Source organism: Atheta coriaria, unplaced genomic scaffold (assembly GCF_025399875.1).
Source record: "Atheta coriaria isolate IRGN ID8LTWV9N9 unplaced genomic scaffold, Caltech_Dcor_3.1 hic_scaffold_1_pilon, whole genome shotgun sequence".
In the NCBI taxonomy this organism is placed as follows: domain Eukaryota; kingdom Metazoa; phylum Arthropoda; class Insecta; order Coleoptera; family Staphylinidae; genus Dalotia; species Dalotia coriaria.
This window is the reverse complement of record NW_027045443.1, coordinates 6,918,623-6,931,109: the sequence shown is the minus strand read 5'-3', so window position 1 is coordinate 6,931,109 and position 12,487 is coordinate 6,918,623. Positions and strand designations below refer to the sequence as shown.

Sequence of the window (12,487 nt, the reverse complement as noted above, 5' to 3'; positions counted from 1 at the left end):
CTACTTCCACCTATAAAACACCAGTTTATCCTCGGTATTTAAACCCAAAATGTAGTACTTTATATACGGACGGCCAAGCCGTACATAATATTCATTATGTGCTTGCATTATGCACGGGACAGAGCAGCCGCCTGCGCATTTGCCTACGGAGCAGCACAAGACGATATGAAATGCCATGCGACGTCAGTCAAACACGTCAAAGCAGGCGCTAGCCTGAAGCATCACATGGGCCGGCGCGCGGCAAGGCATTTATAACCTTACGGTTTGTAGTAGTGTGCAAGCAAATTTCGATGATTTAAAATACAAAAGTCGAAATACAGAAACCACAACGTAGAACTAGAGTGAGAGTAAAAAATAGGGTAAGCACCTCGTGGCTATACGTTGTTAAATGTAATGCCCTATTCTAAAATGTGTAGGTAATTTCTAAATTCTTTATTTAAAAAAATGGCAATTTATTATTAATTGAATTTAAAATCCATGAAGGCTATGATGCTTTATTAAAATAATAAAATATCGTCCAACGTATAGAAGCAAAAAATTCTAGTAAGTAATGGCGTCCAGAAAAATCACAAAACGCTCGCGTTCTACCTGCAAGAAATCTACACGAACTGGAAAATCCAAGACCGCTACTTCAAAGTGCATTAAGCGGGGTTCCAAAACACACGGTTCTTTGGAAATACTACTGCAGAAATTGTTACAACAAATCAAGTGTTATCTGCGGACATCAATGCCAGGGACGAACAAGAAACACAAATTAGCGAAGAAATCGTGTAAGAAGGCGGGATTCCGCACTGAGAAGCGCACGTCGTGCGTAACGAAAAAGAAACTGAGACCGGCAAAAGGCTGCAAACGTGCGGCGATGCGAAAAAGGGCTGTCAATATTGCAGATGTCCTTGCAGAACAAACTCAGAAAGAATGGAGTTCATCAGAATGCAGCGCTGTATTTGGTTGATTGTATAAAATGTCATGATAGCTTTTGTGATTCCTCTTTAGAAATTCAAAATTATGAAGTCAAACATTTTTGAAGATCACGTGCATTCATTTGGAAATAAATTCTTTAAATAAAAAGTTTACATAATACTACGCGTTTAGACTTTATTTTTCTCAATGAACGCTTTTGGAGCTTATAGACCTTCAAGCTTTTGATTGCTCACAACTGCTCTCAGCTGTTGTGCCTTTTTACCCGATACAAAAACAATACAAATTAATCAATCTTCACTTTGTTAAACTTCTTCTTTTTTAGTGTTTCTACAACAACAACAACTTTGCCAAAGTTCACAATGCAATGTGTATCAAAGAAGATACCAACTTGACTGCATGCAGTCAATTGTTTTATCATTCGTTATCGTTCATGGTTAGAAATTGAGTTTCAGAGAGTTATATTACGCTGGTGATAGGGCGGTGTGTGGGGTTCAGTTCGGGTGACCAGAGTATCTTTGCTTCCACAAACTTTGGCCACCAATTTGTTTTGTTTATATTTTAGATAGAAAACGCTTTTATTGGAAAAAGAAAAAGACTGTCTTTAGGGTTTTCCCGGTAAATATTTGGATTTTCCCGCCATAAAACCATCCTTGGACTTTCACGCACATTTAAAAAAGAATTGGCTAAATTGATCTAGGCTTTGTTGAGTTATGCGCTTACCAATAGATTTTGCGATTTATTTTTATATTATAAATATAAGTGACAATATTCTAACAAACTCAGTATTTTACAACACTTTACTAATTTAAAATCACAAATTATTGAAAAATTTACTTCTCAAAAGCAATAGGAACTAACGTAATCTGTAACTAAGCAGGAAAGTTAAGTTTCGAGTGCATGCGTAGATTAATGAATTCTCACTGATATTTATAACTCTGCTAGTAAAAATAAAGATTTGCAAATTTCATTATTATTATAAAATGATTATTAACAAACCTACCTAAAATATAAATATTTTTGAAGATATGCAAGTTAAAAATCAGACTTATGCAAAGATTGACCAAATTGATGCATTGAATCGCATAAAAATAATAGTAATATGTAGTTGCATGTTAGTTTCATAGAAGGCTCTTTATCGATACTTGGAATTAAAATCTATGAAGGCTATGATATTTTATTAAATTAATAAAAATTGTCACACGTATAAAAGTGAAAAAATCTCGTAAGTAATGGCGCCCAAAAATATCACAAAACGCCGGCGATCGGCCTGCAGGAAATCTGCACGGGTTGTTAAAGCTAAACATGCTTCTTCAAAGTGCAAGAAGGGCAGCACCCAAGCAAATGCTTGCTCGAATATACGACTGCAGAAACTGTTGAAAGAGATTAAGAGTTATCTGCAGTCGTCAGCGCCAACCACAAACAAAAGCGCAAATCAGCTAAAAAGCATGTAAGAAGGCGGGATCCCGCACCAAGAAAGGCAAGTCGTGCGTAACGAAAAGAAGCGGAGACCGGCAAAAGGCTGCAAACGTACGGCGGCCCGAAAAAGGGCTTGCAATATTGGCGATGTCATTGCAGAACAAACTCAGGAAGAATGGAGTTCATCAGAATGCGGCGCTGTATTTGGTTGAATGTATGAAATGCCATGAAGACTTTCGGGATTCATCTTTTGAAATTCAAAATTATGAGGTCAGACATTTTTGAAGATCACGTGCATTTATTTGGAAATAAATTCTTTAAAAAAGTGTACATAATAATACGCGTTTAGACTTTATTTTCCCAATGAAACCTTTTGGAGCGTATAGACCTTTGCTCTCCTTTTGCATCTAGGACGCCGTAATTTGGTGGTTTCTGCGGTGAGATTTTTGCTGCGTTTGTCTTTGATATGATTTGATACGTTTTGGCCTGATCCACTTTACAGATGCTTTAGCGGCAAAGGTTCTACTTGTAGTTTGTTTGTTAATGTTGATTTGTTTGTGGAAATAGACAAATCAAACTTCACTTTGTTTTGTATATACTTCTTCTTTTTTGGTGTTTCTATAACAACAACAACTTTGCCAAGGTTCACGAAGCAATGTGTATCAAAGAAGATACCAACTTGTGCATGCAGTCAATTTATTTTATCAATCGTTATTATTCATGGTTAGAAATTGGGCTTTAGAGAGTTATAACACAAGTTTATTTTATAAAATTTTTCATATTTATTATCATTCAAATGTTGCCGTTACACAAATTACATATCAAATATAGGAAACAAAGAAATCACCAATGAAGGAGGATGGTGGGTTGATTCTGAATTTTAGAAGCGGCAGTTGCATTCAGGTGATGAAATTAATATAAACGAATTCCAGTCTCCTGGTCTACTGATTGACCAGTTCGAGGAACACCGGGGAGACGATGAGCAATCGGTGGAAGGTAATGGATCACCCACTGGTACTGCTGTACAATCTGTTGGGGTCGAATACCCGCCGGCGGTGCTGGTAGCGCCACCAAAGTCATCTCTGTTGAGATTTATGATCCTGCGAATTTTTCTACGCGTCTTACGCAGCGCTCGGTCGGCGCGTGCGATATAGATTGCCGGATCCACAAATTTCTTAGTCGACGTAGGCCCCTGCGCAGAATCTATCTCAATTCTGATGCCGTTAGACTTATCGACGGCAGCAGCAGTTTTGCAACGCTTTTGGTGTGGCTGCGAAGTTGGGGCGCCATTTTTATTCCGCAATTTCGTCGGTTTAGCACTCTAAATTGACATATGACAGTTGTTGAAACAAATATTTTGCACAGCACTCCTGATCACTAAATGTATTTCCTAAATAAATAAACTCAAATTTTCAGGATATGAGGCTTGCTGAAAAACTCACCTGCTAAGTTGCAAAACTGAGGGAGCATAGAATTGTCGGCTATTCACGTCACTTTATTTTAGCTGCAACTTGAAATTAGTATCAAAGCGCTTGTTGACAAAAAAATACACAATCACTAAATAGGGTGCATATCTATTTGGCTAGTTGATTACAGCTTTGCACCGTTTGAGTTTGTGTTATCTCGTAACCGACATAAACAAAAATGAATCAAAAACAATGGCACGTTACCATCCAGTCTGAGATTGCCATGAAAACAATATTTATTTACAATCAAAAAAAAAATTTAAAAAAATTATAGAAACTTTCGTTCTACTAGTAGTACTGTCATTTGGTGCTAAAAAATGTGCTTGCTTGGTAAATAGTGCGGGATTGTTGAAAATTGGTATTCATATAGACTTCGATGTGCTCTTTACGAATTTCAACTTTGCCACCTCGTATCTTTTTCGCTCGCGCCACCATCTTGGAAAAATAGTGTCAAAGAACAGTTTTTCGACCATATCTCCTTTCCGACTCATTTTACGATAAACATTTCTATATAATAAATTAAACTAGAGAAAATTTCCTATAATTTATGTTAGTACCATTTTCTTCTAAAATTAATAGTTTTAGCGTACGGGCGCCGCAAAGTCTACTTCAACATTCGTTTTTGTCAAATGTTATATTTGTCATTTGTTATGAACGTACATTTTTGAATTTAGTATAAATGAATTCGCCGGCGTCCGGTATGCAGGAAATCCACACGAACTGGAAAATCTAAGACCGCTATTTCAAAGTGCAAGAAGCGGGGTTCAAAAACAAAAGGTTGTTTAGAAATGCTATTGCAGAAATTGTTACAACAAATCAAGTGTTATTTGTTACCATCAATGCCAGGGACGAACAAAAACACAAATTAGCGAAGAAATCGTGTAAGAGGGCGAAATTCCGCACTAAGAAGCGCATGTCGTGCGTATCGAAAACATTGCATTGCACTACATATAGTATATACGAGTATAGGGAGAGTAGGGTAATGGGAGTCAGCGGGTAATGGAGTCACCCATATATCCACGAAACAATAGTTACGAGTACCGCGTAAACGGCGTTCCTACCTCCGTTCTGGCCCCCAGTGCCACCTCCAAAAATCATGCAAATCGGTGCGTGTATCATTGAGATACGCCAATATTTTATTTTTGAGTTCCGCTGATCTAATTTTACGTCCACGCAAATTAGAAGATAAGTGTCGAATATCTTGCAATATTCGAATGAAACTTTATATAGTCTTAGTTAAACATTCAAAATCGTGATGTGCAGTTCAGATTACATTAATGTTTTGAAGAAATATTTTTTTTTTTTTTTCACAATAGTGCAATTGTGGGCAATGGGAGTCATGCGACTCCCAATGGACGTTTTTGTCTTTAGTCCGCTCTAAATGGCCTATAAAAAGCAATGTGACTTATTTTTCAATAGCCTTCTTGCAGAAACGATTCTGCAGGAAAGTAACAAAACTTATGATTCCAATATTGGCACTGATGACTTATGCCAGGGCGATGAGGATGAAGATTTGGAAAACTGATGTCTAATGTGCAACGATTTAAAAAACAATTAAATGTGGTTCAGATGCACTTCATGTGGGCTATGAGCTCATGTGAAATGCACTGGGTGGGACTTTGCGGAATATTATGTCCGCGATACCTGCTAGATTTCGTTTGATTCCGATTGTCCCCAGGGTGACCACCATTACCCGCATGTCGGTGTAATGGGAGTCAAATCTGTTTTTTAAACTTTAATAATATCCAAAATTGATTGTCAAAGTGACTGAAAATTATTTCAAATAATAGGTATTTAAGTAAACAATGCTTATAAGCGATTGCAACAAGTATTTTGTTTATAATTTAAATTATATTTGAGTTCTCCTAATTATTACACGTAAAAAGAACATTCCGAAAAGCATCCAAAAACAAGAAGAAAGGCAAAACTTCCCAATACGCTTTTATAGAAAAGAATTCAATTCTGTATATGTATATATCTTAAAATGTGTTTCTTTATAATTTGGTATAAAAATGAATTACAAAAGTTTTAATGATTACAAAGAAACATAATTTGTGTCATTTCACACATTCAGACGTAGATTATACCGTATGATGAACTCCGTTTTTCAGAGTGTCGTCAAAAGAGCGTCAGCAGGCCTTTGTCGTACTACCGTACGTTTGCAGCCCTTTGCCGGATTTCGTCTATTTTTCATAACGTGCGACTTGTCTTATTTCTTGTGGGATTTCGCCTTCTTACTTGCTTTCTTGGTGGGTTGGCACTTTTTGATTGTCGCTGGCGCAAACGTCCGAAATAGCTTTTATCTTCTTTAATAATTTCTTTATTTGATATGATTTGGCCTGGTCCACTTTACAGAGGGTTTTGCGGCAAAGGTTATCCTTGTAATTTGTTTGTTAATGTTGATTGCAACTCTCAGAGACATGCCAACATTACAATATTCAGCCCACAAATAAATACTTATATAAATATAAAGCATGGCATGATTCCAGATCGGATATTCGGTTCAAGTTCTTGATGGCTCACAACTGCTCACAGTAGCTTCAACTGTTGTGCCTTTTACCAGATTCAAAAATAAATTAATCAAACTTCACTTTGTTTTGTATATACTTGAGTCCTTCGGAATTAGATTCTATGCAGTTACTTTTTCTTTTTCTGGTGTTTCTACAACAACAACTTTGTCAAAGTTCACGAAGCAATGTGTATCAAATAAGATACCAACTTGTGCATGCAGTCAATTATTTTAACATTCGTTATTATTCATGATTAGAAATTGGGCTTTAGAGAGTTATAACACAAGTTTATTTTATAAAATTTTTCATATTTATTATCGCTTCAAATGTTGCCGTTACACAAATTACATATCAAATATAGCAAACAAAGAAATCACCAATGTTTGAGGATGGTGGGTAGATTCTGAATTGTAGAAACGGCAGTTACATTCAGGTGATGAAATTAATATAAACGATTTCCAGTCTCCTGCTCTACTGATTGACAAGTTGGCGGAACAACGGGAGTTGACAGTGAGTCATCGGAGGAAGGTACTGGATCACCCACTGGTACAGCTGTACAATCTGGTGATGGAGCCGGCGGTGCTGGTCGCACCAACAAATTCATCTTTTGTGAAGTTTTATTATCTTCCGAATTTTTCTACGCGTCTTACGCAGCGCTGGGTCGGCGCGTGCGATATAGATGGCCGGATCCACAAATTCCTTAGTCGACCTAGGACCCTGCGCAGAATCTATCTCTATTCTGATACTGTTAGACTTATCGACTGCAGCAGCTCCGAAGTTGGGGGCCATTTTTTATTGCGCAATTTCGGCGATTTGGCACTCTAGATTGACATATGACAGTTGTTGAAACAAATATTTGCACAGCACTCCTGATCAATTAATGCATTTCTCAAATAAATAAACACAAATTTTCAGGAAATGAGGCTTGCTCAAAAACTCACCTGCTAAGTTGCAAAACTGAGGAAGCATTTTCTGGTATTCACGTCACTTTATTTTAGCTAGAACTTGAAATTAGTATCAAAGCGCTTGTTTGAAAACAAAACAAAATACACAATCATTAAAAGGGTGCACATCTAGTTGGCTAGTTGATTGCAGTATTTCACTGTTTGAGTTTGTGTTATCCCGTAACCAATGTAAACAAATCCAAAGTAACTACGAGTATGGCGCGTTGCCATCCAGTCTAAGGTTGCCATGAAAACAATATTTATTTACAATCGAAAAAATTTCTAGAAGCTATCGTTCGACTAGCACGTTTACGCATAAGACCCATTCCTAGCAAAATGACCACCGCACCAGAAGATTTTCCACAATTGCTTCAGGCGAAGCGCTTCTGCGACCTCCTGAGCTCTACGGATCGGCATGTACGTAAGAATGCGTTATTTTCGCTGAAAAATCTAATACTAGAGAGCCGTTTGTCTTGTGACCAAAATCATCAAATTTTCGTCACTTGCCATACCTACATTTTGAACGCGATGCGCGATTCGTCCGAAATCGTGCGCGAGCACGGCATTAAATGCATCAGCACGATCGTATTAAAAGTCCTACCGAGCACGGATTTCTATCTATGCCCTCTCGTGAACGCCATACTCGAGCGTCTCGGAAGCGCGGAAATCATCGAGCCAACCGAGGAGTTACGCATGCTGCTCCTGCAAACGTTGCATGATATTCTTAATGCCTACAATGAACATCTCTTGGTAATATTTATGAATGAGTTTGTGGCGATTCTGAAGCAATCGGTGAAGGATAAATATCCGCCATGTAAGGATATCAGCTGCATATGCATAAGTCAAATAGCACAATGCATGCCGAATCAATTTCGGCCACATGCTGCTTCCTTGGTCCAACCAGTTCTAAGTATTCTCAAGCATCAACATCAGAAAATCCGCATTGCTGGCGTCAGGTGCATTGGTGATATCATCATGCACAGTGACCATCCCTCGCTGAACAACTGCGTTGGCCCGCTGGCCGAGAAACTATTTGATCGACAGTCTGCGGTGAGAGCAGCAGTGGTGCATGTTGCTGCTAAATTGATGATGAACTACAGAGATCGCTATTCGTTCTTCCATAAATTGCTTCCACTAATGCTGACTGGGTAGTAATTATTTCATAGTATTAAGGCAGAATATAATTGGATCATTTTATATAGATTACATGATGAGGTCAAGGAGGTGCGTGAAGAGGCCCAGGAGTTGTGGGTGCAAGTGGGCATTCAGTTTCAGATAGAAAACGACAAGGATCTCAAGGATCGTTTGGATTTCTTGGCGGATCGACCAAAATATTATCCCGCTGAACGTAAATAAATATTGATATTTATATATACATTAAATATTTTACAGCATATTTTTCTTTTAATGTAGTGAATCGTCCAAACGAAGGGTGTCGAGTGCTGGTCCAGCGTAATATCAGCAAAATGGTGGAGGCGCTGTGCTTCGAGATGCTCTCCTGGCAGGAAGATGTCCGTGTGCGCTGCAGCCAGTTGCTGTGTGTTATCGCACAGTATGCCGAAGAGAGCATCGTTGTGCATCTCCCCATGCTTTTGAAGAACATGTACGTGGCCGTGCGTGATAGTGATGAGCGCGTTTCGGAGAATGTAAGTTAGTTCAGTTAAATTTCAAGATGGTGTTCTCTAATGAATCGTATCCAGATTATTCGCGCAGCAGAAATCATTGCTGCCTTTGCCCCGGTAAACAGCTGGACCGTCAACATCCTTCCAGCCGTTGAAGGTTGTTCTAGCTTCGGATGCATCAAAATCCTTGCTTGTTTCGTACGTGCCGCGCCGCATGAGCTCATTGAACCGGTTTTGCCGAAGATCGCGCAAACCGTATGCAAACAGAATGTGACACACGTCCGAAATGTAACTTTATCAGATATAAAACAAACAAATATTTTCCTTTAATTACATTAATTACAATTTAGGCGCTGATTCACAACGAACTCAGGGAATGTATCAATGCTATTCAGACGCAATTCACCACGGACATGCCGCTTGAAATTGCTCAGAATCTCTTTAATGCAATCATCGCTGTTGAGGGTAATGGCGACGATCTCGAGAACACTGACATGTTGGAACAACTACGTATCACGATGAATTTGAACTCTCAATGTACTTTGTGGAAACTCTTCCTTCCGAAATTACTCGAAAACATCGAGTTTGATACGCACACGTGGAATGGTCATTATTTCGAAAGAGGTATGCTACAGTATATTCTGCTTCACTCCGGCGCTGCCTTCGGAAGAAACCTACCAGCAATGATAGCCATTCTCAGCAAAGCATTAAACGAAGAAATCGACCCGACGTCGAGGTTGACTATATTTATTGCGCTCCAGTCTGCGCTAGATGATGAATCGTTTATAGATCCACAAACGCCTGAAACAGATACATTTCTCAAGACCCTAATATCAGGTACCTTTTCTCATATTTTCTGTATGAAATTCCTGAATGTATGCATTGAATGTGTAGAATTACTTGCACCGGCTTTAATCTGGAAAGCAGGCGCATCTGCCGAAGCACTCCGAACAGCTGCGGCGTCATGTCTTGCAAGCGCGCTAGCTTGCGGGAAAAACTGCGAATTGTTCCAAGCGAAAGAAAGTTTTCAACCATTAATCAACGAGGTACTTCCCCTTTTGATTTCATTGAGCGACGACACCAACCAGGAGATTCGTATGCTCTCCCTTGAAAATCATGCAGCTGCTCAAGCAGCACTTGGTGGACATGGAACTATGGAGCGCCGAGTTCCTGATCACTTGCTATCCGCGTAAGATTGAACTCTGTTAATTAATAACAATGCACAATCCTTTACATTTTTATCTTTATAGATGTTCTTAAGCGTTTGGACGACCCCATTGAGGCAGTGCGTAACTTTACTGTGGGCGTTCTTCGCGTGATCCTTGAAGGTCCACCAGATCCTTTTCTAGCGCCAGTTTACCGCAACCACCATGAGTTTATCATTGATACATTGTTCGTACACTTCGATGATATGGATGAAGAATTTAGAAGTCGAGTCCGATGTAAGTACTTTGAAGATTTACATGTTTAAGTAAGTGTGTTATCTGCAATAATGTGTCTGTGATTTGCGGTCAGCTGCTCTTGACATGATGATCGAAATTAACGCGCCCTTGCTGAAGGAGATTGCCGAAAAGCACAAACCGATTGTGCGTAATCAGTCCGGGTGCGACGAGATCCTCAAGTATTTGGACAGCCTGCATATCAACTAAAAGTCTTCCGCTGTCTTGATGTTGCTGACAAAAGAAACACAAAATCAATACCAAAAACTAGCCAATGGGTTCTTTTCTTACCATTCACCAGAATGTATTTCCCTGGATTTTTCGTAAATATAATTAAATTTACATTGTAGAAACCTATAGTTTATTGTTATATGAAATCGAGGGGCACAAACATGTGCAAATAATTGCATATATATGCTTTATTTATATAAGCTTTACTCATTGTTCTTGTGCAATGCAATTACATACATCATACTTGCTTATTTACACACAAACATAAGGCTACTTCATCAAGGGAGATGAAGAATAGTATTATGTGTGTGCAAATGAATAAATAGTTAGAAGATTTAAATTTACAAACTTACCTATTCCACAGGTTTACTTATTTGTCTGTCTTTCAAATAAATATATTTTTGTAAGTAACCTAGTACTCAAATATAGATAAAATTGTATATTCAGTCACATATTTTACATAAAACTTAATATAGAAGTAAAGCTACATATCAATAAATGCATGCACTGATGTCATGTCTAAATATGAATTAATGGCTCACATAGAAATGGTTGCACTCAAGTTAGTTACAATTATGCATTAATTTTGTTCAACCTCCAAGTCACTGTGTCTCATCCACAGCTGCCTCATTGGTGGCAAGGCCTTCCACTGGTTGCAAATAATATGCTTTGATTTTGGAGTGTAACATACTGATTTCTCCATTTTCCTTTGCTAAAGACCTCAGAACTTGCGCAAACTTAATAGGTCCATCACGTCCGTCTGGATAGCCAGATTCCTGTAGTACGTCCATTTGGATCTTCATCACCATTGGGAACATGTACTGCATCATTTTAAGCATCTCATTGCCGATTGCATTGCGCGCTTCTTCCCTTTTCCGCACATTCTCTGAGATTCCAACTCTTTTAGGGTTTTCTTGAGTATTTCGATAGCTGTACCAACTGTTAGCGTTGGATATACGTCAGTGTTCGACATTTTTAGTCTTTATCTGTCGACAAATAACTTAAAACCACAATGTTTTGTCAAACATTAAATACATTTGTTATGCTAAGAGGTTAATGTTATCATATCACTATAGGCAACATGATGTACACAAATATTCAAATATTTTCAAATAATTATACAAATTTATTGTCGGAATTTTATGTAAAATGCACAAAGATTCTTAACAAACAAACATTTTAAAACTATTAACTTTATGCCTACTATTAATTTCTTCTTTTCATTTAAAATCAATGTTTTCGCTGTTAGTTATATCCCCGCGCTACGTTTTTACAGACTACACCGACTACACCCATGACAAAGGTCAATCCGTATCTCCGGCAAAATTAATTTGATTACAGAATGTTGCATTATATGTTTAAAAGATTTTACTATATGTTTATATATCTATATATACTCTATATATCTTTAGTTTTCTACACTAAACGCTCGTGAGGCAAGAGATTCGTCCCTTGTCAACATACTCGTAATTTTAACTTAATACAAAAATCTTTTGCCAACAATCAGTCAATTTGCACACCACGAGGTTACTGTGTGATTGAGCAACTTTGTTTAGATTAAGAAATCGGAAGAAATCCGATCGGATGCCTGTTGGAAACAAGAGTTTGAAATTTTCTTTGAGATGTGAATGTAGGCAGCCAAATTTACAAATTGGTTCAAATTTTCAAAACTTTATCCGCATTGAATTGTATAAAATGTTCGAATCATAGAAAGTCAATAGTGCTTGTTTTAAATTACTTGCTGAGTACACACAAACTCACTTTGACTCTACTGATCTATATAATTTTAATATTGGTGTAACATACGCGGCATTCGCATGACTAATAGTGATTATTACAAAAGTGCAATTAACGTTTTTCAGCCAGCGGCCGGCTCTACTCGCGTTTCACACAATTGTGAAGTGCGCTCGGTCGCAACAACAATAAAGCAATCGGCAG

The 12,487-nt window shown here is 38.1% G+C and overlaps 2 protein-coding genes and 1 long non-coding RNA gene across 3 annotated transcripts; 1 reads left to right on the top strand and 2 right to left on the bottom strand.

Moving 5' to 3' along the window:
• Positions 1–3,095: 3,095 nt before the first annotated feature.
• LOC135792128 (uncharacterized) lies at positions 3,096–3,955 on the bottom strand. The gene is made up of 2 exons (XR_010548198.1): positions 3,780–3,955; positions 3,096–3,658 (listed from the first exon to the last, which is right to left on the bottom strand). It is a non-coding gene; the product is annotated as an uncharacterized lncRNA (long non-coding RNA).
• Positions 3,956–7,503: 3,548 nt separating this feature from the next.
• Dnaaf5 (Dynein axonemal assembly factor 5) lies at positions 7,504–10,671 on the top strand. Its single transcript, XM_065305075.1, is given in 9 exon segments — positions 7,504–8,405; positions 8,460–8,605; positions 8,671–8,903; positions 8,958–9,167; positions 9,230–9,716; positions 9,774–9,994; positions 9,996–10,068; positions 10,130–10,321; positions 10,395–10,671. Coding segments are annotated over 9 exon segments (2,508 nt in total). The 5' UTR covers positions 7,504–7,593; the 3' UTR covers positions 10,529–10,671.
• A 302-nt stretch (positions 10,672–10,973) lies between these two features.
• LOC135797680 (uncharacterized) lies at positions 10,974–11,620 on the bottom strand. The gene is given in 2 exon segments (XM_065310553.1): positions 10,974–11,441; positions 11,444–11,620. Coding segments are annotated over 2 exon segments (369 nt in total). The 5' UTR covers positions 11,523–11,620; the 3' UTR covers positions 10,974–11,151.
• Positions 11,621–12,487: the final 867 nt, after the last annotated feature.